This window comes from Triticum urartu, chromosome 3 (genome assembly GCF_003073215.2).
Source record: "Triticum urartu cultivar G1812 chromosome 3, Tu2.1, whole genome shotgun sequence".
Taxonomy (NCBI): domain Eukaryota; kingdom Viridiplantae; phylum Streptophyta; class Magnoliopsida; order Poales; family Poaceae; genus Triticum; species Triticum urartu.
In genome coordinates, this window is record NC_053024.1 from 407,901,460 (window position 1) to 407,922,988 (window position 21,529).

General features: G+C 42.8%; 4 protein-coding genes and 1 long non-coding RNA gene across 6 annotated transcripts; 1 reads left to right on the forward strand and 4 right to left on the reverse strand.

Annotated features, from left to right (window-relative positions):
• Nucleotides 1-48: 48 nt before the first annotated feature.
• LOC125544139 (chitinase domain-containing protein 1) lies at nucleotides 49-8,481 on the forward strand. Its single transcript, XM_048707721.1, has 8 exons — nucleotides 49-417; nucleotides 523-596; nucleotides 3,205-3,285; nucleotides 3,366-3,447; nucleotides 3,620-3,717; nucleotides 3,802-3,889; nucleotides 7,490-7,844; nucleotides 8,129-8,481. The coding sequence occupies exons 1-8, from the start codon at nucleotides 64-66 to the stop codon at nucleotides 8,377-8,379; spliced, it is 1,383 nt and encodes a 460-aa protein (XP_048563678.1). The 5' UTR covers nucleotides 49-63; the 3' UTR covers nucleotides 8,380-8,481.
• Nucleotides 1,116-3,231, reverse strand: LOC125544143. The gene is made up of 2 exons (XR_007299296.1): nucleotides 1,620-3,231; nucleotides 1,116-1,514 (listed from the first exon to the last, which is right to left on the reverse strand). It is a non-coding gene; the product is annotated as an uncharacterized LOC125544143 (long non-coding RNA).
• Nucleotides 4,309-7,624, reverse strand: LOC125544140 (putative B3 domain-containing protein Os03g0621600). 2 transcript variants are annotated; one of them, XM_048707723.1, is made up of 2 exons: nucleotides 6,904-7,624; nucleotides 4,309-4,990 (listed from the first exon to the last, which is right to left on the reverse strand). In XM_048707723.1, the coding sequence occupies exon 2, from the start codon at nucleotides 4,970-4,972 to the stop codon at nucleotides 4,445-4,447; it is 528 nt and encodes a 175-aa protein (XP_048563680.1). In that variant the 5' UTR covers nucleotides 4,973-4,990; nucleotides 6,904-7,624; the 3' UTR covers nucleotides 4,309-4,444. The 2 variants fall into 2 exon arrangements, with proteins under 2 accessions (XP_048563680.1, XP_048563679.1); XM_048707722.1 differs by having other exon boundaries at nucleotides 5,957-7,624.
• Nucleotides 8,482-8,866: 385 nt separating the features above from the next.
• Nucleotides 8,867-10,392, reverse strand: LOC125544142 (MYB-like transcription factor TCL2). The gene is made up of 3 exons (XM_048707725.1): nucleotides 10,133-10,392; nucleotides 9,324-9,411; nucleotides 8,867-9,150 (listed from the first exon to the last, which is right to left on the reverse strand). Exons 1-3 carry the CDS (start codon nucleotides 10,188-10,190, stop codon nucleotides 9,066-9,068), a joined length of 231 nt encoding a protein of 76 aa, XP_048563682.1. The 5' UTR covers nucleotides 10,191-10,392; the 3' UTR covers nucleotides 8,867-9,065.
• Nucleotides 10,393-13,666: 3,274 nt separating this feature from the next.
• On the reverse strand, nucleotides 13,667-18,333 carry LOC125544144 (protein SEH1). Its single transcript, XM_048707727.1, has 8 exons — nucleotides 18,058-18,333; nucleotides 17,418-17,529; nucleotides 16,155-16,255; nucleotides 15,864-15,941; nucleotides 15,524-15,679; nucleotides 15,106-15,218; nucleotides 14,470-14,596; nucleotides 13,667-14,191 (listed from the first exon to the last, which is right to left on the reverse strand). The coding sequence occupies exons 1-8, from the start codon at nucleotides 18,199-18,201 to the stop codon at nucleotides 14,051-14,053; spliced, it is 972 nt and encodes a 323-aa protein (XP_048563684.1). The 5' UTR covers nucleotides 18,202-18,333; the 3' UTR covers nucleotides 13,667-14,050.
• Nucleotides 18,334-21,529: the final 3,196 nt, after the last annotated feature.

The window sequence follows — 21,529 nt, forward strand, 5'->3', positions numbered from 1 at the left end:
GAGGCAATTATCCGACGGCGCACAACACGTCGCCAGAGAAACCCACCTCTAAACCACATCGTGATGGGACAGAGAAAAAAAAAAGCCCACCTCGTCGCTGCATCGCTCTGTCGGTTCGTCGGGCCTGTCCCCGCCACCGCCGGAGAAATGCCACCCCGGAGGCGGGATCGCCGGAGTCATCGCGACCCCTCGCCGTCTCCCTCCCGCCCAAGCGGGCCACGAGCTTCCCCCTCGAGCCCCCGCCTCCGCCTCGCCTTCATCGTCCCTCCCCTGCTTCTCCTGGTCCTCACAGTGCTTCACTTCACCGGCCTCCTTTCCCGATCCCCTCCTTACCCCCAAACGCCGGGGAAGACCCCACTCTCCGTCTATGATCGCGGCCTAGTCAAGCGCCAAGTCTCCGCCGGCGAGATCCTTGCCGTAAGGGCCTCCTCGAGGTCGGTCCAGTCGTTCCAGCTGAGAGTTCATTGCCACTGACGCCATGTTTTTTCTTTCTTCTGTCGGGCCGCTCGGTACCGTCTGCAGGAGCACGCTAGGGTTTCGGAGAACCAGTCGCGCCACCATTTCCCCAACCCCGTCCTGGCCTACGTGACCCCCTGGTGCGTCGTTTCTGCTAAATCAGCTGCTATACCAAGTTACATAGAGTTTATAGCATTTGGATCAATTTAGACGATTTTGTCCACATTGTGTAACAAAATATACTACATCTTTGAGAGCAATATATTCATAAACTACTGTGTGATTGGTTGGCAGAAAAAACAATGAAGATAACCATTGCATATCGGGTCTGCAATTATTTCAAGTTCTTAAATCTCATAGGAACATCATTGTGGCTGTAGTGATTTCACTCCTATCGCCAAGCAAATTGAGTCAGACAAGTCGACTAGAATGCATGTGTTTTGAAGAAGAGGAGTGTAGCTGATCTCTCCCCTCTGATTCCCATTACCAGAGACCAACCAAGTTCCTTACAGCCAAACGAAAACAGAAGAAAGAAAGAAAAGCTCTAAAAAGGCAAGATGCCAAATGTTGCTTCAAGCCATAGTACAGAGCCACATGCGGCTCAATGTGGGACCATGTTCAGGGCAAAAGCAAAAAGAAGTGTAGCTGATCTTCTCTTGTTGGAATGCACAGCAACAAGGATCTTAAGCAGCAGGAGTTTTTTCTAGAATGGAGGCATATGCCTGGCCTTAAACCGAGGCCCTTACAGTTAACAACAAGGTAGCAGAAAATAAAGGGAGTTCGATACAGGGTCATAAATTCACAAATGACCAGACACAGTGATGCAACGCTAGTGAACAGAAAGGAAATGCCATGCTGGCAAATGAACGATACTAAGAGGTGTCGTGCCGGACGAGCCTCGCTACAAGTACTGCCTAAGCACGGATGGCTCCTCTAGCCAGTAGTGTCCCGTCTTGAGGCAGCACGTAGCACTTGACTTCTTGCAAGGAGGCTGCTGATGAGCCGATCATGCTGCCATCGATCCTCTTGTCTCCCGAACGGTCTCCAACTCTCCATAGCTGTAAAAGGACAATGAGTCAGCTGGATGCTTAAAGGTTAGACCTTCCATTAGTGCCTTATTACGAGTATTCCGAAGGGACCAAGCAATTGGTACAAAGCCCAACCACGCCATTTTCCTATCCTTCCCATGTGTTCCCTGGATCAATTGACGAAGATTGGCAAAGCCCGCTGGGCTCCTAGAACACCCCGTGGCATCCCGCATAACACTCCAAATGAATTTGGCCACAATACACCGAAAGAGAATGTGGTCACAATTCTCGTCTTATCTGCACCACACGCACGTCCCATCCCCTGGACCGTGTCTTTTGAGAACCTGGTCGCTGCTCGGAATTCTGTTCCTAGCCACTTGTTGTCAAAACATGCTTCATTTCGTATTTCCGAATGGTCCAGAATACTGCAGCAATACAACAATAATCAGCATCTTTTCCTGCTTACTGGCTAGTTGGTGTCTTAAAAAAGCAATTAAAATGGGAAGGCCATGGCCCAACTTCGTCCTCATGAAGATCCACCCTTGGTTGATAGAGTGAAATTTATTGAGTACAAATTTACAATGGTATAACCTTTTTTCGGGAGAAAACGCAAAAGCTTGCTTCTTGATGAATTGATAGAAAGAGAGAATTGTTCGTTACAACTTACAAGTACAGTGACGGGGCAACACCTCAAAGAACAAAAACGCAACACGGCTAAGAAGACACTGCTGGGAGAAGTGTGGCCAGGCACGCCACCCCCGCCTTCGCCCACGATCGAGCCTCGGACTTGATCGTGTCGAGCAAAGTGGTGATGCTAGGCTGCGTTGCATAATCACCGAGGACGTGCCCTTGCGCAGGTCCGCTGCCAGCAGTAAACGAAGTCCTGCAGGCATCGCGTCAGTGGGGGTTTGATCTGATACGGATAGGACCTTGTGGCACAAGGTCCGTGAGAAGGGAAAAACTGTGAGTATGTGAGTCATGGACTCCACAGCCTGGTCACAGAACAGCTAACGCGGGTGGTGCTGCAAGCCCCAGCTCACAAGGCTTTTGGCAGTCCAACAGCGGGCTTGGCAAGCAAGCCAAACGAAGAACTTCACTCGCAGGGGTGCCCATGAGTGCCAGTTCAACCTCCAAGAACCTTACACAGCGCCCCCCCGGGGAAGAGGGTGTTATACCCTGACATAATGGTATAACCATGGCTTTAGATATTCGTCAGGGAGTTCAAACTGGTACATGTGAGCAGTAGGAATTTTGATCCAATAGAGTTAGCATGTGTCGATGTATACTTTCTGCTACCATATCTGTTCACTATTAACTTGTCCAAGGCCCACACCATGCTAGGAGTTGCAGTACAAAAACCATCAGTTTTTTTTTGAACCAAAGCGAATGTTGTTTGTTTAAAGAAACAGCAAACTTGCTTCAGATCAGAAGAAACCTAATTAGCATATAGTTAATTCGTAGTGTGAAAAGGGAGGTAATTGAGGGTTAATATCAGATCTTAAAACGCGAATTGAGCCGAGGCTAGGTTTCTTATCTAATGTGTGGAATGTAAGGTGTTGAAACTTATTGTTTTATCAGGACTATAGACCTAGATCTATACATACATAAAAGAAACAACTAGGATGTATAATTGGCAATTAGCAATACTTCTTTATTGTTGTAAGTCTTAATCTGTCAAAAAAAATCCACATCACTTGTTGTGCACTGAACTTCCCTGCAGGAATTCTAAAGGCTATGATATGGCAAAGTTGTTCAGCACGAAGCTTACTCATGTATCACCAGTGTGGTATGACTTGAAGAGGTATGTGGTTTCCGTCCCTGGATGCATTTTCCAAGTATCTTGTTTCAACAAGTTGTTTGTCTAACGTGTTCTCTGTCCAGTGATGGGAATAAGCTATCTTTGGAAGGACAGCACAATTATGATGCTGGATGGGTCTCCGAACTTCAAAATAACGGTTCTTTGGTAAATTATCTGTCTGTCTTGCTAAATAGGGAGTTCCATACATATTATGTTGGCCAAGCATCTGTTCTCTCCAAGATGTTCATAAGTGCATATAAGTATAAAGATAAACTAACAGAATTTTATGTTGTCTACCTAGTATAATTTGTTTTTGGTTCTTATGCTTGTTCTTTAGGTAGTGCCAAGAGTTGTCTTAGAGGCATTCCCTGGTGTTGTACTTCTGAAAAAGAAGTCAAGGGACAAAACCATTGAACTAATAGTGAGCGAATGCAGGTAAAAGAAAACCTTTATTTATTGCATTTCCAGATGCAGGTATTCTTATGGTTGCCAGTTTGACATCTGACTGTCGGTTAATAGGGATAAGGGGTATGATGGTGTTGTGCTGGAATCCTGGTCAAGATGGGCTGCTTATGGTGTGCTAGATGATCCAGAGCTGCGCCAACTGGTAATTCGTTACCAGCATACCTTAATAATCTCTACTATGGTTCTAACAAAGAATTTTGCATCACCAATTCACCATCTGGGTTAGTATGCAATCCATGCATTCGGGGAGTCTTGTGGGGCGTGTTTGGTTGCTGTAGTCTACAGTAGCTGCATTGCATAGCCTTCTCAACTCAGCCTGGCTATGCAAATGCAGCCTCAAATGCACCATCTGCAAGTTGTTTGGTTGCCTGCATGCCCTCTTGCCTGCATGGGCTGAACCACACTACCTGGTGTTTGGTTGCCTGCATGTTAGTGGACAAACCCAAGGCATGGTGTTTGGTTGTATGCAACGTCTGGTGTGTGGTAACCTCTTTGGCTAGTTGGTGAGGTTACCAGCACACTTTGGCACAACCATGTACCACACATCATAAGCAGAGCATAGCATAAACAGAAAATCAACTACTTAACAGCATAGTTCAGATAACATAGTACCACACATCATAATGATAGTTCAAACAGTTCAACACATAAACCATAAAGCAGACTCGATAGTACTAAGGAAGGAGGTGCCCGGGCCCTAGTCCCTGGCGGCGAAGGCTTCGTCGTGCTTCCCGCACTTGTTGACCACCTCAATGCCATCGTCGTCGAAGATGATGACCTTGAGGGTGTCGGCAGTCAGGAGCTTGAACGTCACCATATAGCCGATCTTGATCTGATGAACTGCGGCGTAGGTGGCCCAACCCTGATCCAAGGTCACCCTGTCGTTCATCAGCTTCACCGTCACCCTCCAGGAGCAGCCGGTGTTGTTCCTCAGCTTGAACTCCGTCGGCACCGCGACGAAGTGCTTGGTGAAGCCCAGGGGCATGGGGATGCACTCAAGCTCCGGTGCAACGATGACCTTGCAGAAGTGAGTTGGGCCACCCTCCTCATGGTAGTGGTCGTAGTTGCGGCGCTTGCTGCTGGGGGGCTCCTCCATGCGCTCGTCGTCGCCAACCGTTGGCGTCTTCGGTTCTTCCTCAGCGGTGGGCGGCAGCACCACCTCGGGCATTGGATGAACCGGCTGCTTGTCCTTGTTGTCAACGGCCGGGAGCACCTTCGTGCCCATCTCATTGCTCTCCTCGATCTGCAGACAATTCATGGAGTCAGGCACAACACAGAGTTCAAGGCTTATTGAAGAGCATGTGGTTAAAACGACATGACTGTCACTCTTCCTCCTCTCCATCGCGCCTATATTTACTCACCCTGACCACCACTACTTACCCACCCCCTCTCTTCTCTCACTATCAACCTTCCTCCTCTCCATCGCCATGAGCTCCAGCTCCAGCTCCAACGCTAACCCCTTCCCTTGGGGTATTGGCTAGAGGGCCTTCTTCCTCGGATGGTCGGCTGGTGACCGTACCAAGTTCAAGAGCACCATGGAGGTGTGCTCGAACTTCGGCTCCATGCCTGACATGCAGAAGGAATCTGATGCAGTGCTCATGAGGGCCACTGCACAAGAGTTGAAGACGCTGATTCCTAACCCAGCGAAGGGCGCGATGGCAGTCGACATCATTCGCTGGGCCATGAGTCAGGTCGTCTCCGACGACGCTAAACAGAGGAAGAGGTGGTCCAAGTACAAGAACTACTGGGCTCCTAATGACCGCCGTGCCGCAGTGTACTGGGAGACGGCAATCGTGCCGCTGGCGGTCATCGGTGGGGAGCCTAAGGAGGAGGAAGAACCGGTGCAGATGCCAGTGAGGGCGCCGGAGCCAGGCCGTCGTACCTGGCAGATTGACCTCGACTCCGCCGAGGACGATGACGACCCGCCGCCCCGCACGACGATGGACAAGAAGATGAAGGCCAGCCACTCGACCCGCCGCTCCGCATGCCTCAACGGCCGCCGCGGTTAGCCAGTGTCTGTTGTGTACCCCCAATCCCCCAATCCCCCTTCTACTCCATCCGCATCTACCTCTATTCCGATCTTGCATGAACTAGTATGAACTGCCATGCTTATCTACCTCTATTCCCCATTCCCTTCTCCGTCGTGGATCGAATCTACCACCGGATCGAACGCGGAAAAGTAGTGCATGACGAACAGAAAAGTGCTTACCGCCATTGCCGCGGGCCAGGTGATGATCCGCTCACCGGTGATGGAGTCTGGTGGTCTTCTTGCTCTCCTCCGATCCGCCGCCGCCAGTGAGAGTTGGGAGAGTGGGGAGATGGAGCGGTGAGGCTAATAACTGCCGGCGCTTCGGGAAGCAACGCGGCTTCTCGAGCGTGGCCACGCGCGTGCAGCCACCGCCGCCCACGTGCACCGCTCGGGCCTGGCTCTGGAGAAACTGCCGATTCGAGCGTTCCCAGGGAGCCAGGCCCAGGAGTGCTTTAAACATCATGCCATGCAGGCCCAACAGTGTATGCAGCCAACCAAACAGGTCGTTTTCTTCCCGCGCGGACCTGGTTGGGCCTCATGCAGGCAACCAAACACGCCCGTCATGTATGTGGTTTGCATTCTTTTATTATTGTTGAATTACTTTACGAAGTAAACTAGTTGAACAAACTAATCTTGAGCTACTTCTAGGATTATATTACATAGGTCCTTGTTGATTTAACACTTGTATAAACTGAAGATAGAAAAACGCCTGGTTTTCTTTCTAGAAATTGTTTTTGAGCATTGTACAATTGAATCTCTTGTTTTTATCTCACAACCCGTCACTGTTTTTCATGTTATAGTTCCAATGTTAGATGCTAGAATGGCATGCATTTAGTGAATGAGGGAGTACTAACTTTGTTGCGCCTTTTATTAGTTGCCTCACCAGCTTAACGTAGTTGTCGTAGGTCCTGCTCGAGATCTCAGATCGAGCTACCTCACTATACACGTGCCCTTTCAAGCATCGTGAGACTCTCTCATCTAATTCTTTCCCCATAGAGCAAAGCTCTACGTACGTTACATCTGTTCTGCAAATTCGTGCAGCAGGAAGCATATTTCATATTTTTCTGTTTTATTTGAAAAAATTACATTGAGACATGCTACTAGAACTGAGAACTTGTTAAACTCACTTGAACTTATTCCACCATAATGCTAACAAGCAGCTGCACATTTGGCTGGTTTCTGTTGAAGATGAAGTGATTCCGCTGCTTCCAGATTGACCAAGCAATGAAGGCGTTATGGAAACTACTCCCTTTTGTAAAACTGTTGGTGCCGTGGCGATCATATAGGACCACCAATCCGTAAAGATCATGTTTGTCATGGGGATGCTGCCTGATGAGCTTATCCAAGTGAGGATTTTGTCAGACTTGGTAGCTAACCCAAGGAAGAACTTAACCTACATCGTCACCCTGGTTGTCCAGATTGCTGAGGCATAGCATAGCCAAACCGAACATTACTTTTTTGATTTATATTTTAGTTGAAAATAAGAAAGAATGATGATATGAATATACTTTTCCTGAGCAATCTCCTAGTACCGTTATCGTTTTACTCTAGAAAAAGTACCATTACCATATCATAAACCTCGATCATTTTGTATATACTAGCTGTCAATGTTTGACTGCACGAATTCTAAAGCAATATCAGTTTGAGATCAGAGGGAGTTGCATTCTTGGGGTCATTTTTTTAATTCATTTAATATTTTGTTGCATGCCACAGGCACTTCAGTTTGTTAAGCAGCTGGGCGAGGCTTTGCATTCTATCAGCTCAAAATCAAGTACCAGGAACCATTTGGAACTAATTTATGTTATCCCAGCTCCACGGATGGAAGGGCCCAACAATCAAGACTTTGGACCAGAAGATCTCCTGGAGTTGGCTGATTCAGTAGATGGTTTTTCTCTTATGACATATGACTTCTCTGGACCACAAAACCCTGGCCCCAGTGCACCTCTGAAGTGGATACAATATTCTTTGACAACACTTCTTCCAGCCAAGGGTTCTGCTTCTCAAGGCCATTCTCACATGATATTCCTTGGGATTAATTTCTATGGGAATGATTTTCTACTTTCTAAAGGTACTTATACCCATTTTCATACCCTTGCCATTGAAATGACAAAGAGTCTTTTTACATGGCCATGTGAAACAGAAGACGTCACCTTTGTTGTGTTGGTACCATGTTTGCTTGAAATGTCACTGATTGACCCATATTATGACATTACACTCAAAATTCAGTAGGAACATTGTTTACCATTGGTAGCAGATGATTTTTTTCAGCCGCACGGTTATTATGTTTCTTGCTTATAGCTTATGCTTGGCATGAATTTGGGATTATTGTGTCTTATTAATCTACATACACAGGTGGTGGTGGTAGTTCTATTACTGGAAGAGATTTCATTCATTTACTTGAGAAGTACAAGCCATCTTTGCAATGGGATGACAAAAGTTCAGAGCATTTTTTTATATATTCGGATAAAGGTGTGAGGCATGCTGTATTTTATCCAACGCTGTTGTCTCTTTCTGTACGTTTGGATGAAGCGCAAGATTGGGGGGCAGGGCTTTCAATCTGGGAAATTGGACAAGGTTTGGACTACTTTTTTGATGTTCTCTAGGAATATCTATTTATGAATGTTATTTTCTGAACAATGCCAGTTAAACTTAAACAACTTCTGATGTGAAGTATTAAAAAGAAAATCGCGTGTCTCTTTATTGCATGCATTGTGAGCGCTATTCTTTTAGCATTTGAATTATTATTATCTGATAGCGGATAACTTCTTACATGGAAACTTTGTGATATGTCAAGCTTCCTTAATAGTGCAGTTACAGATATACAGTAACAACAGTCAACTATGTTCTAGTTTTGCACAGAGATATACATCTTCCTACCACATGATGGACATCTCCTATTGTTTCTTGCATGTCGTAATTTCTCTGTGATGCATTGTTATGTGATTTACATTTGGAATTAGTTCCCCAACCAAATATATGGTTATGTAATCATGCTGTGTCTACTTTTTTGGTCAATCTGCGACTTTATTGTCAGTGTGGCCATTTAACATGTGATGTAATTAGTGCAAAATGTTAGAATAATCCTGGAACAAAGCGAATTCATATTTTTGTTTATTTAGCACATGTTCCTCCTTTTTCTTGAGGTTTTCTTATGTACATCCATGCTTGGTACAGAACAAGTTGCTTTTAGCATGGCTGAGAAGATAGGACGAGTAAGATCAACACAGGTTTTTGATGGACATGATCCTATATGTCAATCTATTTTACTGCATGCATCCTGTTTTCATTTTCATTGGTCCTGGTGCCTTTTTGCCCAGAACATCTCTACTTCTTCTGCTGTTCTTCCGGGGATTCTTCCAGCTATAAGTTCCCACCTGCACAAGCCCATCGTACGAGAAGCACAATTAGGGAATCACAGATAATGCTACTTGCTTGGAACTGATAGATTTATGGATTTCATGAGCCTGTCAAATGATTTTCTTCATTCACTCAAAACACATTTCACATGTATGTGTAGGTATATATCAGTATAAGGGTAGTAGGAAACCTGTTCCCGACAAGCCTGTGCATTCTGAAAACAAGATCTTCCTCTGCTTCTGTGAAATCAACAAAATGCTTTGCGGTGCTATTAACTTCTGCCAATATTACATAAATATTAGAAACTTCAAAATGTGGTCATAAAATTAAGAAACAAACTCTAGTAATCAACCATATATGAATATTTAACAAATGAAATTTGTGTGTTCACCACTGGAATCCAAAATGTTCCTTGGAGGAGTTTACTCATATGCTGGAAGAGACCAAAGATGTACTCTGGCCTCCACTGGCTTCAAGGTTAACTCTCTTGTCTAGTAAAGAATATCCTGTTTATTACCTATACAGTTTCTTTATAATTTCTGTAGTTACATGTGCATTGCTTCCTTGATGAACTACTCTGAAACTGGTACAGCCTTCCCTCACTTTGCTTTTTTCCTTCGAATATGTATGTTAAAGTTCACTAGAAATCATATTAAGAAAACATAGACTGTTTCTTCATCCTTCATTAGCTCTCCTTTTTTAAAATCAAAATGACAGTAATTAAAAGGTACTGCCTCCTGTTCCTATATCCATCTGGTGAGGCACGAAAGTTCAGTAATGTTTGATGGAATCAGGCTAACTTGCTCACATTAGATAGAGCAGTAGTGTGTCTATCTAACAGTGGCTAAGATGGTCCAACTCCATCAAAGAGAACTTCGATTTTGTGCCTCCTATGTGTACTGATCTAGTGAAACAGAGGGAGAGAATTTTTTGGAGAAGAGAGAGTGAAGAAAGATCGAAAGGAACAAGCAAGCAAAGCGAAACAGGATGGTGGCGAACCTTTTCTTTCACGGCCACCCATGATCTTGGAGTTCTTGCCCAAGCTTTCGCTGCTCATATGCTTCCTGAAATGGTGAGGTTAGCTTGTGAGTGTAGGCGGCGGTCGTTGGTGGTGGTGGGGGTACACTATGAGGCGCTACACCTTATTTCTCCCAGGTTCTGCCCATTACAACACATGAGAAAACCTCCGGTTTTAAAGACACGGAGTTGGTACTCTACTCCACTATTGACTAGGTCAGTGGCTGTTGGCTTTTGGCCTTCCCAAAGCATCTGCCAGAGAAGGCCCTACGATATTTGCTAAAAAAAGGCCCTAGCATGATTTTACAAGAGTGCGTGGTTGATTGAAGCTGAGAAATCAATTTGCTGAATTGAGCTTCTTCGCTTTCTTCATTTAAAAGCTCAAACTCAATATACAGTAGATATACTGCATCCTTTATGACCACTATGCATGCGCCCACCTTATTGGAAGTCGTTCTTCCACCCAATCAAGCAATCTCCTGATTGGTTATCTCATTTCCATCAATCACTATTTTGTCGATACGCTACAATGTCATGTTTTTTACTCCATCTGTCCCAAAGTAAGTGTTTTAACCCTAGTACAACTTTGCACGTACTAAAATTAGTACAAAGTTGAGACACTTATTTTGAGACGGAGGGAGTAATAGACTGGCAGTTGTGATGCATCATCGTACTGTTAGCATTGTTGATTAAAAAGTGTTGTTGTGGCATGGTAGGAGTAAAGGTTGATATATTGCTTAGCTCCTTGGGTTACCATGTTCCACAGTTCATTTTTCTGGAGGACTTGTCCATTGTTTTTTAACTGCATTCAATGTGAAAGAGGTCTATCGTGGAAGCACCACTATTGAGTATAGTATAATGGTTGACTGAAAGTACTTTATTTATGAAGGCCTCATCATCACACTTGTGCACAGGGCTTTCAGCTGGCAACTCACCTTGTCACGGCACTTGTATTTACTCTTGATTTTGTCCAGGTGGATGAATAAATTGTTTCACGAGGAGCGGTTTTGTTAAGTAGTCTTTCTTACCTGGTTATTGCTCCCACTGTGGTGTAAAAGACGTCTTATATTAATTTACAGAAGGAGTATTACTTGTCCTTGCCATTATCCTGGTAAACATGAAACAAAAATTCCGCGATGCAGAAAATTAACATATTTTCTTTTGCTGTGCTAATCCAACTTGAAGCACATGTTCACGGAGCAATAGATGTGTTGACCTTTCTTGCTGGGGCTGGGGCTGGGAACCGAATTATTGTCCGGGTGATGTGTGACCTAGTATCGAATCCGTCGAAATCGACGCAGTTTTGTGGTGGCCAGCGAGCGCAGTCGACTATCCATTCATCCCAATCCCTCCCTCTCCCACGCACGGCACGGCTAGAACGGGAGAGTCCGGTGGTTGGTGGACGGTCGGTCCGTCTTGTACGCTGCTCAACTGTAGCTGTCCAGGGCGGCCCGGCCCGCGTGGCAACCACGTGATTCGGTCGGGACTTCACGTGATCCGGCGGGGACCTGAGGCTGAAGGTCCACGTTTCTGTAGCCAGATGTTTCTCGAGATAAAAAGCTGGTCTGTCACTGTTACTTTTCTGTAGTATTGTACGGCCGCCGCAAGAGAAATCCGATTTCAGAGGCCTCCTTTGGTTTGGAGAGGAACTTCATATGAATTCTATAGGATGGGATTCCTGTAGGAAAATTTTCTTTAGGGCCTTTTGATTCGTAGAAATGAATTCATGTTCTTCACATTTTAAAGGAAAATAAGGCCTCCTTTTGATTTATTTATGGGATATGAATATTATAGGGACAGAAGAATGATAGGAATGTATATATTAGTTCCTAGAAAAAAGAGATGCCATTTGATGCATATGATAGAAAATTTTCATTGAGTCCAATCTAATGTTTTTTTTTCTTTAGAATGTGAAAGATTGGTTCCTATCTACATAGGGATGAGAATCGATTCTTATAAATCAAAAGGCTTCAAAGGAATTTTTCTGGTGTACATATTTTTTACCATTTATAATTTCTATAAAATTCCTGTAAAACCAAAGGAGGCCTAAACCTTAGCCTAGACTCAGTTAAAAAAATCCTATTATGTGAATCAAATAACATCTCTTTCCGTATTCATCTTCATAGGAATTTTTTATACATGTCATCTCATTTCGGCCTCGTTTGATTCATAGGGTAAGAATGGCATTGGAAGTGAGATGACATGTATCTTAATTACTATAGAAAAAAATATGTTATTTGATGCATTGGATAAGAACGCATCCATTGAGTCTAGGCTAATGTATTTTTTCGTTGAAATGTGAGGATTGATCTCTATCCTACACAAAAATAGAAATCCATTCCTACAAATCAAAGACTCCAAAGAAGATTTTCCTATGCAAATCATATCATATGAAATTCCTACACACCAATGGAGGTCTTTCACAAATTTCATATTCTTGTGATATTCCTATCATATGAACTAAAGGAGGCGTGAATGGGGATTGAAATGTGGTCCTAGACGCATCCGGTGCTAGTAGGTATTAGTATTTCCCAATTTCTAGTGCGTAAATCTTTGTGATGATACGCAAGAATCTAACAATAGCGACGCACCAGTAGCACGTGATAGCAATATGGCTGCCCGCTTTCAATGATGCACGCACATCAGCGTTTCCCGAAAAGACTTTCACAAGAAAGAAAGAGAAAAAAATCAATCAATTATTAGTATACAAGATAATATCCAGCACCATCAGTAGCATAAACTTGTGGCTGGCGCCAGTCACATTCCAATAGCTTAAGTGGAACGCTTCATAGCTTCCAATCAGTGTTCTAGAACACGATATGCAATCCATCCTAGGATGGATGGATGGATGATACTGTTCAAGGACCACTTGTGGGCTCAACCTACGGGCCAATATACAAAATATACCCTTTGGAACATGGTGGCAATTACACCTGGTTACGTATTTTATTTTCAAAAATGTCAGAAAATGTCAAAACGTTCCAAAACTTTTTCCCAACAAACTTGAGATGTCGTTTCTGGTGTACAGAAATATTCTGCAACGAAATATTCTCTGACAGAAATGACAAATATTCTACGGCGTATATAACAACAAATTTGTTTTTTTAAGTCCACAACAACATGAAAGTTATTTCTTCACGAAAGTTTTCATACAAGTGCAACAATAAATCTACTTTGTTCGTAAAAAGTTTCAGATTTTTTTGACTTTCTTACAAATTACTATTTTAAAAAATCAGGTGTAATTACACCCAAGAGCCATTCAAATGAGTAAACAAACATAGTAAAATGTATCTATATACATCTTATTCAGAAAAGGTTAAAATATCTTATACTCAAAAGTATTTATGAACAGAGGCAGTACTTGTTTATATTCAAAACTGATTAATGACATTTATTATCTAAGAGAAATGTAAAATGGATCTTACTCATAACTCATTTTCCATATCCCAATTTTGACACTGATTTTGGGACCAAGGGTGTATTTCATATATGTGGTATATACGACACCGAACACTATTTCAAGACTGTGAACTGATTTGTTGACAGTTGAATAAAATAAAGTTAGTCAGCAGGCTAAATTGTTTACAAGAGAACAGATACATCATCAACTGTGGACCATTTTTTTTTCCATCACATGGCCATAAAGAACAGCTACATCATCAACCAGATAAGGATAACAGGTACATCATGCATTCATGGTTGAGGAGCCTAGTTTTGTCAGGGCAAAGCCAACCATGCATGCGCTATACCTTCCACACAAGACAACATAAAGAAACCTTGCAGAATTGTGAACAGATAGCAACCACAATTTGGGATCCTATCTTCATGTTGTAGAGCTATTAAGGCATTTAAGTTTGCTTTGTGCCTGCAATTTGGGATCCTATTTGTTGTGAACAGCCCTTACTGGTGTGACCCATTGCAGTCAAGCACAGCCTGCTCATGCCAAACTCCATTTAAGTTGGCTTGCCATAGCCTAACCATGCCATCCACTCCGGTCGATGCGAGCGTCATACCGCCCATGTCCCATTCCAGTTGCCATACCTAGTTGGATGTCAAATGCAAGTGAGCTGAGTAATAATACATAATACATAATGATGATGATGATGAGAAATCTATCCCAAGAAAATGAGGACGGGCTGGAAAACAACAGTTAAAGCTTTCTTTCTCCTTGACGCATGCCATGGCTATACCAGCGTTATTCCTCTATTACGTAGCAGATTTGCAACTATTCAATTGCAGGGATTATAAATACCACCATGTTCTCGTAAAGGGCACGTTAACATGAAAACAATTTCAGGCAAGTTGTTTCTCGTTCATACCTCCCCATTGTGGCTGGGAAGTACAGCAACATTCTCTGTTGACAGTCTGCCGTCAGATTCAGGGTTGAAGCCTACATGCCACACTGCAATGCCTTTGCAGGTTGCAACTGCTATCATCTCATATGGTCTGAAAATTGTTGCAAGAGCATAGCAATATTATGGTAAAACAACAAATTGTCAGGACAAACACAAACAACCAATAATGAAATAATGCATATCGATATAAGCATAGCAATATGATGATCTACCCAATTGACATGCTCTTTCCAAGCCCATCCTAGCACCAACCCATCAATTACCACCCTTACGCCTGAGTTCAGCTTAATTATCAAGGCATGCAAGTTCAAGTCGAGCATTATGTCAAGACATATACTTGAAGCTTGTGGTCCATCAAGCAATGGTGGATATGCGAGTGAAGAAGCTATCACGAGAAATCTTCCCATACTGGTTTCAGGGAGAGAAAATTGAAATATTTCATCAAGCGAAGAAGATTAAAGAAGGTTTTCAACTTGGAGCGAGGATTGTGAAGAGGCCCAAGGAGTTATCAGTGATTGTGGAGCTAATCATCTTGGGGATGAAAGAGCAAACTATTCATAGTGGAATGGGCTTGTCGTGTTTGCTCAAGATAGGGCTAACCTGCCAATGTTAGGAGCCCATGCTAGAGCATGTACTCTCTCCCCCTTATCCTCCGGTGAACCAAGTTCAATAAGTGGAAGCCAGCGCTGGTGAGCTTCTTCAAACTCCCAAATCTGTTTACCATTTCAAATTAGAATATTACCATAGAAAAAATACCAGTTCATGAACTACGAAACACGAAAAGTTGGTTGCTCATCACTGCAAAGCCAAAGCGACATCATATGCATTTGCATTCAATTACTCTTTGTAGACTTCATCACTTCAATTCACAGTCATCACCCTAATAACAGCTCTTATTTCATTTTTCTTCAAAAGCAAGATAATATAAGAAAACTGTGATTATTGCTGGGATGAAGTTGCAGAAGTTTTATAATTTCCATGTTGAGCGTACAAGAAACAATGAAAACAGTCCACGAACCTTGCAAGAGTTAAAGTTTGGAGAATCCGAATTGAAACCAATAGCAAAACTAGCCTGCTGGCCTTCACCTCTTCTTGGACTCCATGCAATTGATGCAGAAATGCATGCTGGCTTCCCAATTCTGGAAACAGGATCGGTAATATTCTGTAGCTCTGCCTGAAGTTATTGTTAGGAATCAGAATTGCTCTAGTTTTTCAAAACAGAAAAATGGCGACAACACTTTGAATGATGAAATAATGGGTTTGCTAGTTTAGATTAACAAGAGATTCATCTGCAGTAGAAAGGAACTAAAATGCAATTATTGAGAACGTTGACAAATGAGAGCAAAATTTAGATGAACCTGAAGCTGCCACTTGTCCAATTCCAACGAATCCAAAAGTTCATAGACTTTCACTTGACCATCTGAGTATGCAATAACCTAAAAAGACCAGCAAGAGTTACTACTAAATAATGATGCACATGCAACGAAGAGTCCATAACAGTGAGAAAGCTTTGGAAAATAAGAATAGAACTTCTAGCATGGTCAACGAAACAATGAAACAACGCACCACTTCAGCACAGGCTAGTTTACAACTTGTTGCATGTGAGAAGTGAAATGAAACTGCTGGTTTACGAATCAGGGGTAACTCACCATTTTCAGACTTGACAGCAGCACACCAAACTGTACATTTAGGATGTGGGAACTGCCACCCTCAAAGACTTTACATTTTCTCCAGATTGGAAGTTGATCATCTGTTAGTGGAAAATTCTTAGTGAGGGCCTTGCCTACCAGGTTCCATTATTGAAGAATAGGAAGGGGATGAAATACAGTAATGACAAGCATACTACGTATATTTCCATAATTATATAACATGAAGCAGAATGCAGCTTTGATGTATAGAAATCCAGAGCTGACGAAAACAATGAAGCTTAAAGGTTGTTTGCATGATTACCTTCAGCAAAACTGATTTCTTTACATATATACGTTAGCCAAGACTGGATTAATTAATAAGTTCTTTGGTACATACTACTAGATTTAAGATTTCTCGATTAAGTTATCTTAGAAAATGTATATAAGTAGATTTTTGCAGGACCGGCTGCTTGAGATTTAGAAGTTGATGTTACTGGTGTCAGAGAAGCAAACAATGTTTTTCGTTGTTGCAAAACCAAAAAAGGGCAGCCCGGTGCACATAGCTCCCGCTTGCGCAGGGTCCAGGGAAGGGTCCGACCACTTTGGGTCTATAGTACGCAGCCTTTCCCTACATTTCTGCAAGAGGCTGTTCGTTGTTGCAAAACCAAATTTGGTAAAATTAGTCATATGTTTTAAATATTCAAGATCTAAGCAGCGCCTTAAGTCACATAAAGGCCAGTTTGGGATTACATGATATGTTGCATTGTGCTGCAAAGTCTAGTGAAATATTCCTATTCCAGTTTTTAAAATGAGTTTGATGTGTCAAAAAATAATAATAAATAAATAAATTTGATTTGGATCTACTCAATAGTCAGTATTGCACATGACAGAGTGGTAAACTAACTGAAGTGCTTCAGATGTACTGGTAGTCAGTACTGGACATGTCAAGATGACATGCAAATCCAATCCCACGTTTTTCCTATTCCTGCATTTGGGAAATCCTACGAAACAAAGAGTCCCTAATTGGTTGTCAGTACTGAACGGATCCTAGCCCAAGTACTATTCTGCATGTATATTTTCATGGGAAAATTGAGCTAGTAACGAAGATGGAGAGGCAACTAAAACAAGATCAATGATTGCTGAGTGGTCTCCAAATTCATTCTCATCAATGCATAAGCCCCTTCAGACTTCTCAGTACAAAAGATAATAACAGCACAACTATCCCCATCTTGAAAGTGCAAGATTGTTAGAAACATAGAATAAGATAGAACAAGAAAAGCTGACCTTCAGCAATCTCCTCCCACAAAGACAGTGTACCGTCAGCACAGACACAAGCTATAGCATCCCCGTAGTCCGGAGGAAGCCAGACGACAGCCGCTATGGCATGCTCATGGGCCTGCTCCCAAGACCAACCACATTACGAAACAAGTCTCACTTAGTACACAAGAAACACCAAAAGGAAGATACAATGGTTCAGAAAGATATGGGATATATGCTTTTCCAACGCCCATAGTACTCCATCTCCAGCATAATTTCTACGCAAGTGCCAACATCATATCAGCACACTGATCTTTACAAATAGAACCATTCAACAGAATGTGCAGCCAGTTTGGTGCATCAAGAATGCAGAAACACTCCAGTCTCCACATGCAAACTAATTACCGCATCCCAAAGCAATAACTTGGTAATCGTAGCCCTACGCAACGAGCCACATGATATTGCCGTATTACGCACGAAGAATCGAATTCTAGCAAAAGGCTCTAAACTTGCACTAAATCTTGACGAACTCATGAGAAATACTAGGTCAGTACTAAACCACCCGAGTGGAAGCGAAAGGACGAGACGCTGGGTGGGTGGGTGCCATGTGAGGTTTTAGGGTTTCCGTGTTTAAGGTGGTGGGCTGGTGGTGGTGTGGGAGACTGACCTGCCACTTGGAGGAGGGAGACGGCTGAGAATCGTAGACGGAAACGGACCCATCGACGGCGCCGGCGGCTAGGCGCCGGCCGCAGTGGTTCCAGCCGCAGCACGCAGCTCCAGGCCCCAACTGAGCCACCTTATGATCCGCCATTCCCGCCTCCCTTCCTCACCTGAGATGTCGTGCTCGTCGGCGGCGGCGGCGGCTTCGGCTAGAGCGTGCGCCTGCACAGAGTTTTGCGCCGACCCGGTTGTTGTTGTGTCTTGTGTTCGGGGACGAGGCCTGGCGGCCCAGGTAGACGTAGTTGTTTGTTGGGCCTGTAGGGCAGTGGTAGTGACACCGAAATGAAGGTCCATGAAAAACGTTTTAAAATTCTATAAAAATAAATGAATGTCTCAAAAAAATGAAGGTTGTTCCAAAAAAGTAAAAATGAAGGTTGTCCATATCATTCTAGTTTATGTTCCCTAATCAAGATAGAGACACAGTTCAACTCATATATTTTTAAGACACAACAGCATAGACAGAATATAAGTGTGAGAAACTACACAGCATTGGCAACACTTGTAATGTGCATCACATGAGAACATAACTGTTTATACAACTTAAACTGAAATCAACATAGAGCAAGAAGTTAAAACAGCAATCCAGTTAAAGAAATATGTTTAAAACATATCCGTTGCGCCATTGGAGTTTCAATTGGATTCTTCAAATTCGAAAGTAGTTGGTATGAGTAAATACAGTGATGCAACAACAAAGGAGTGTGGACCATAGCTACGGAATCTGACCTGAGAACAGTTGCTCTTCTGCTTTAAACGTGAAGTTTGGGTTAGCTGTGGTGGTCTTCATGCTTTGGGCACTGCAGTAGCTTTACAAACTGCTCGTATGGGGGTACTCTGTGGTGGACGTGGTACTTTGTCACTATAAGTGGATTACTATTCGCTGGGGTTGCGGTTAGATGGGTTGTAGCTAGTTCTCTGCCCAACAGTGTAAGTGTGCAATCTGAAAGAGTCTCGATTATGTGTGGTGGGGTTAGTTTGTGGGCTAGTACAACCATGGTTCTATCTGCATCGACGGGTGGCACTGTCTTTTGTGAAGAACGGGTTTTTTCTCCCTTAGATACTGCCATCACCCCCTCCAATTCAAATGGCTGATAAACAAGAAAAGAAATTAAATGTACAGACATTGTATGATAGACAGATGTGGTAATTCACATATATGTTGTCTAACCAAACAGGACAGCATGACACAATTTCACATATATGATGCCTAACTAAACAGGATAGCATGACACAGTTTCAGATATATGATGGATAACTTAACAGGATATAATGGCATAATTCAACATATGATGAGTACCTAAACAGGATGACATGACAAAATTATATGATGTCTTTCTAAAATAGGTTGGGATGAAATAATTCACATACATGTTGTCTAAGTATACAGGATGGCATGATATAATTGACATAATTAATTCATATACTAAGCAGCTGGCACTCGCATGTATGATCTCTAAACTAAGCAGATAGAATTCAATATTGTGCATATGATGTCTAAACTAAGCAATGCAAGACACCATATGCATCATATGAGAAATATAAACATTGCAACTTAGAGCATACACCTCAGGTGGGATATAGGACTGGTCACCTGTCTCTGAATCCTCCTCTGAGGAGCTCCCTTTAACCATCGAGATATATGCTTCAACAGGTATCATTGCCTGCTCTGAAGACCTTGTTTTCACTCCAGATTTTTCTATAACCGGCTCAAATGGCTGATACACATGAAGAGTAGTTCAATATACACATATTATCGACAAATGGAATATGTAATGAAAAAAAAGATGGCATGAGATAATTCACGTATATGATGCCTGACTCCATGGCGGTGCATAATTCACATATATGATAACTGGCTGAAAAACATGGCATTGCATAATTCACATATCTGATATAGAAAGAAAACAAGAGGCATTCACACAAAGCATGTCTAATCTAAGCAGATGGCATGGCAATGCAAGACACCATATGCATGATATGAGTAATATAACCCAGCCAAGTTAGAGCATGCACCGGAGGGGATATGACTGGTCATCTCTCTCTGAATCCTCCTCTGAGGAGCCATCTGTAACCAGCAAGAAATCTGCATCGACAGGTAGCACTGACTGCTCAGAAGACCTTGTTTTCACTCCAGATTTTCCCATGACCGACTCAAATGGCTGATGCACAGGAAGAGTAGATGAATGTATAAACATTGTTGACAAATGGAATACATTATGAAAAAAATATGGCACGATACAATTCACATATACGATGACTGGCTAAACAGGATGGCATTGCATGATTCACGTATATGATGCCTGGCTAAAGAAGATGGCATTGCATAATTCCCATATACTCCCTCCGTTCCTAAATATTTGTCTTTTTAGAGATTTCAAATGGACTACCACATACGGATGTATATAGCATATTTTAGAGTGTAGATTCACTCATTTTATTTCGTATGTAGTCACTTGTTGAAATCTCTAAAAAGACAAATATTTAGGAATAGTGGGAGTATGATATAGAAACCAAACAGGTGGCATTCACACAAAGCAAATCTAAACTAAGCTGATGACATATAAGATGTATAATGTAAGCAATGCAAGGCGCCATATGCATGATATGACCAACATCAGCATGCCAGGTTAGAGCAAACACCTCAGGTGGTAAACAGGCGTGGTCGGCTCCTTCTGAATCTCCATCTGAAGAATTATCTTCCTCTGGAATACAATCTGGAAATGCAGGAGGGGGGCACTTCGCCCACCATGGAGCGGCGTCTGCATGACATTATATTCGCACGCAACGGTCTTCTCTTTTTCTCTACATGTTCAGTACAATTATGTACAATATCTGACATGCATAATAATAAAAATAGTTAGATTTTGTAAGGCCTAAGGGGTGCATGCAAAATTCAAGACTGATGGTAGCAAACGAGTGGATGGATCCAAAACTAATGATAGCAGGTAGATTATAGCTTCAGTTTAAAAAGATAGACAATGGATTATCTATTGTTTGTTGCCCACCCAACATGAACCACATAGAAGACCCCAGATGAACCAGATAGTAGACAGATACTATTCATTGCTGGCTCGATATGAGACCCATGGGCAGTTCAAAACTCAAGATTGAACGATAAAGTAGCAGGTAATAATAACCGATGTATAACGTAAGCAAACACGAAAGACTGCGACATCTCTTCGGAACTGTGTAGTCCTCGGGTTCATCTGCTCAGTCGATGATGGTAATGCAGTTGGCGTGGCTGCCGGCAACGGGGAAGATGATCTGAGGCGGCGAAAGGAAGTTTGCAGGGGGGATCTCTGCTGCAGTGAACGCTTCTGTCAATGGTGCACCTCAGGTGGGGTGGATGACGGCACGACAGGAGCAGGACATAACACACATAGTTTTCTTTGATGCCTATCTGAAAATGAAGTAAATCTGTA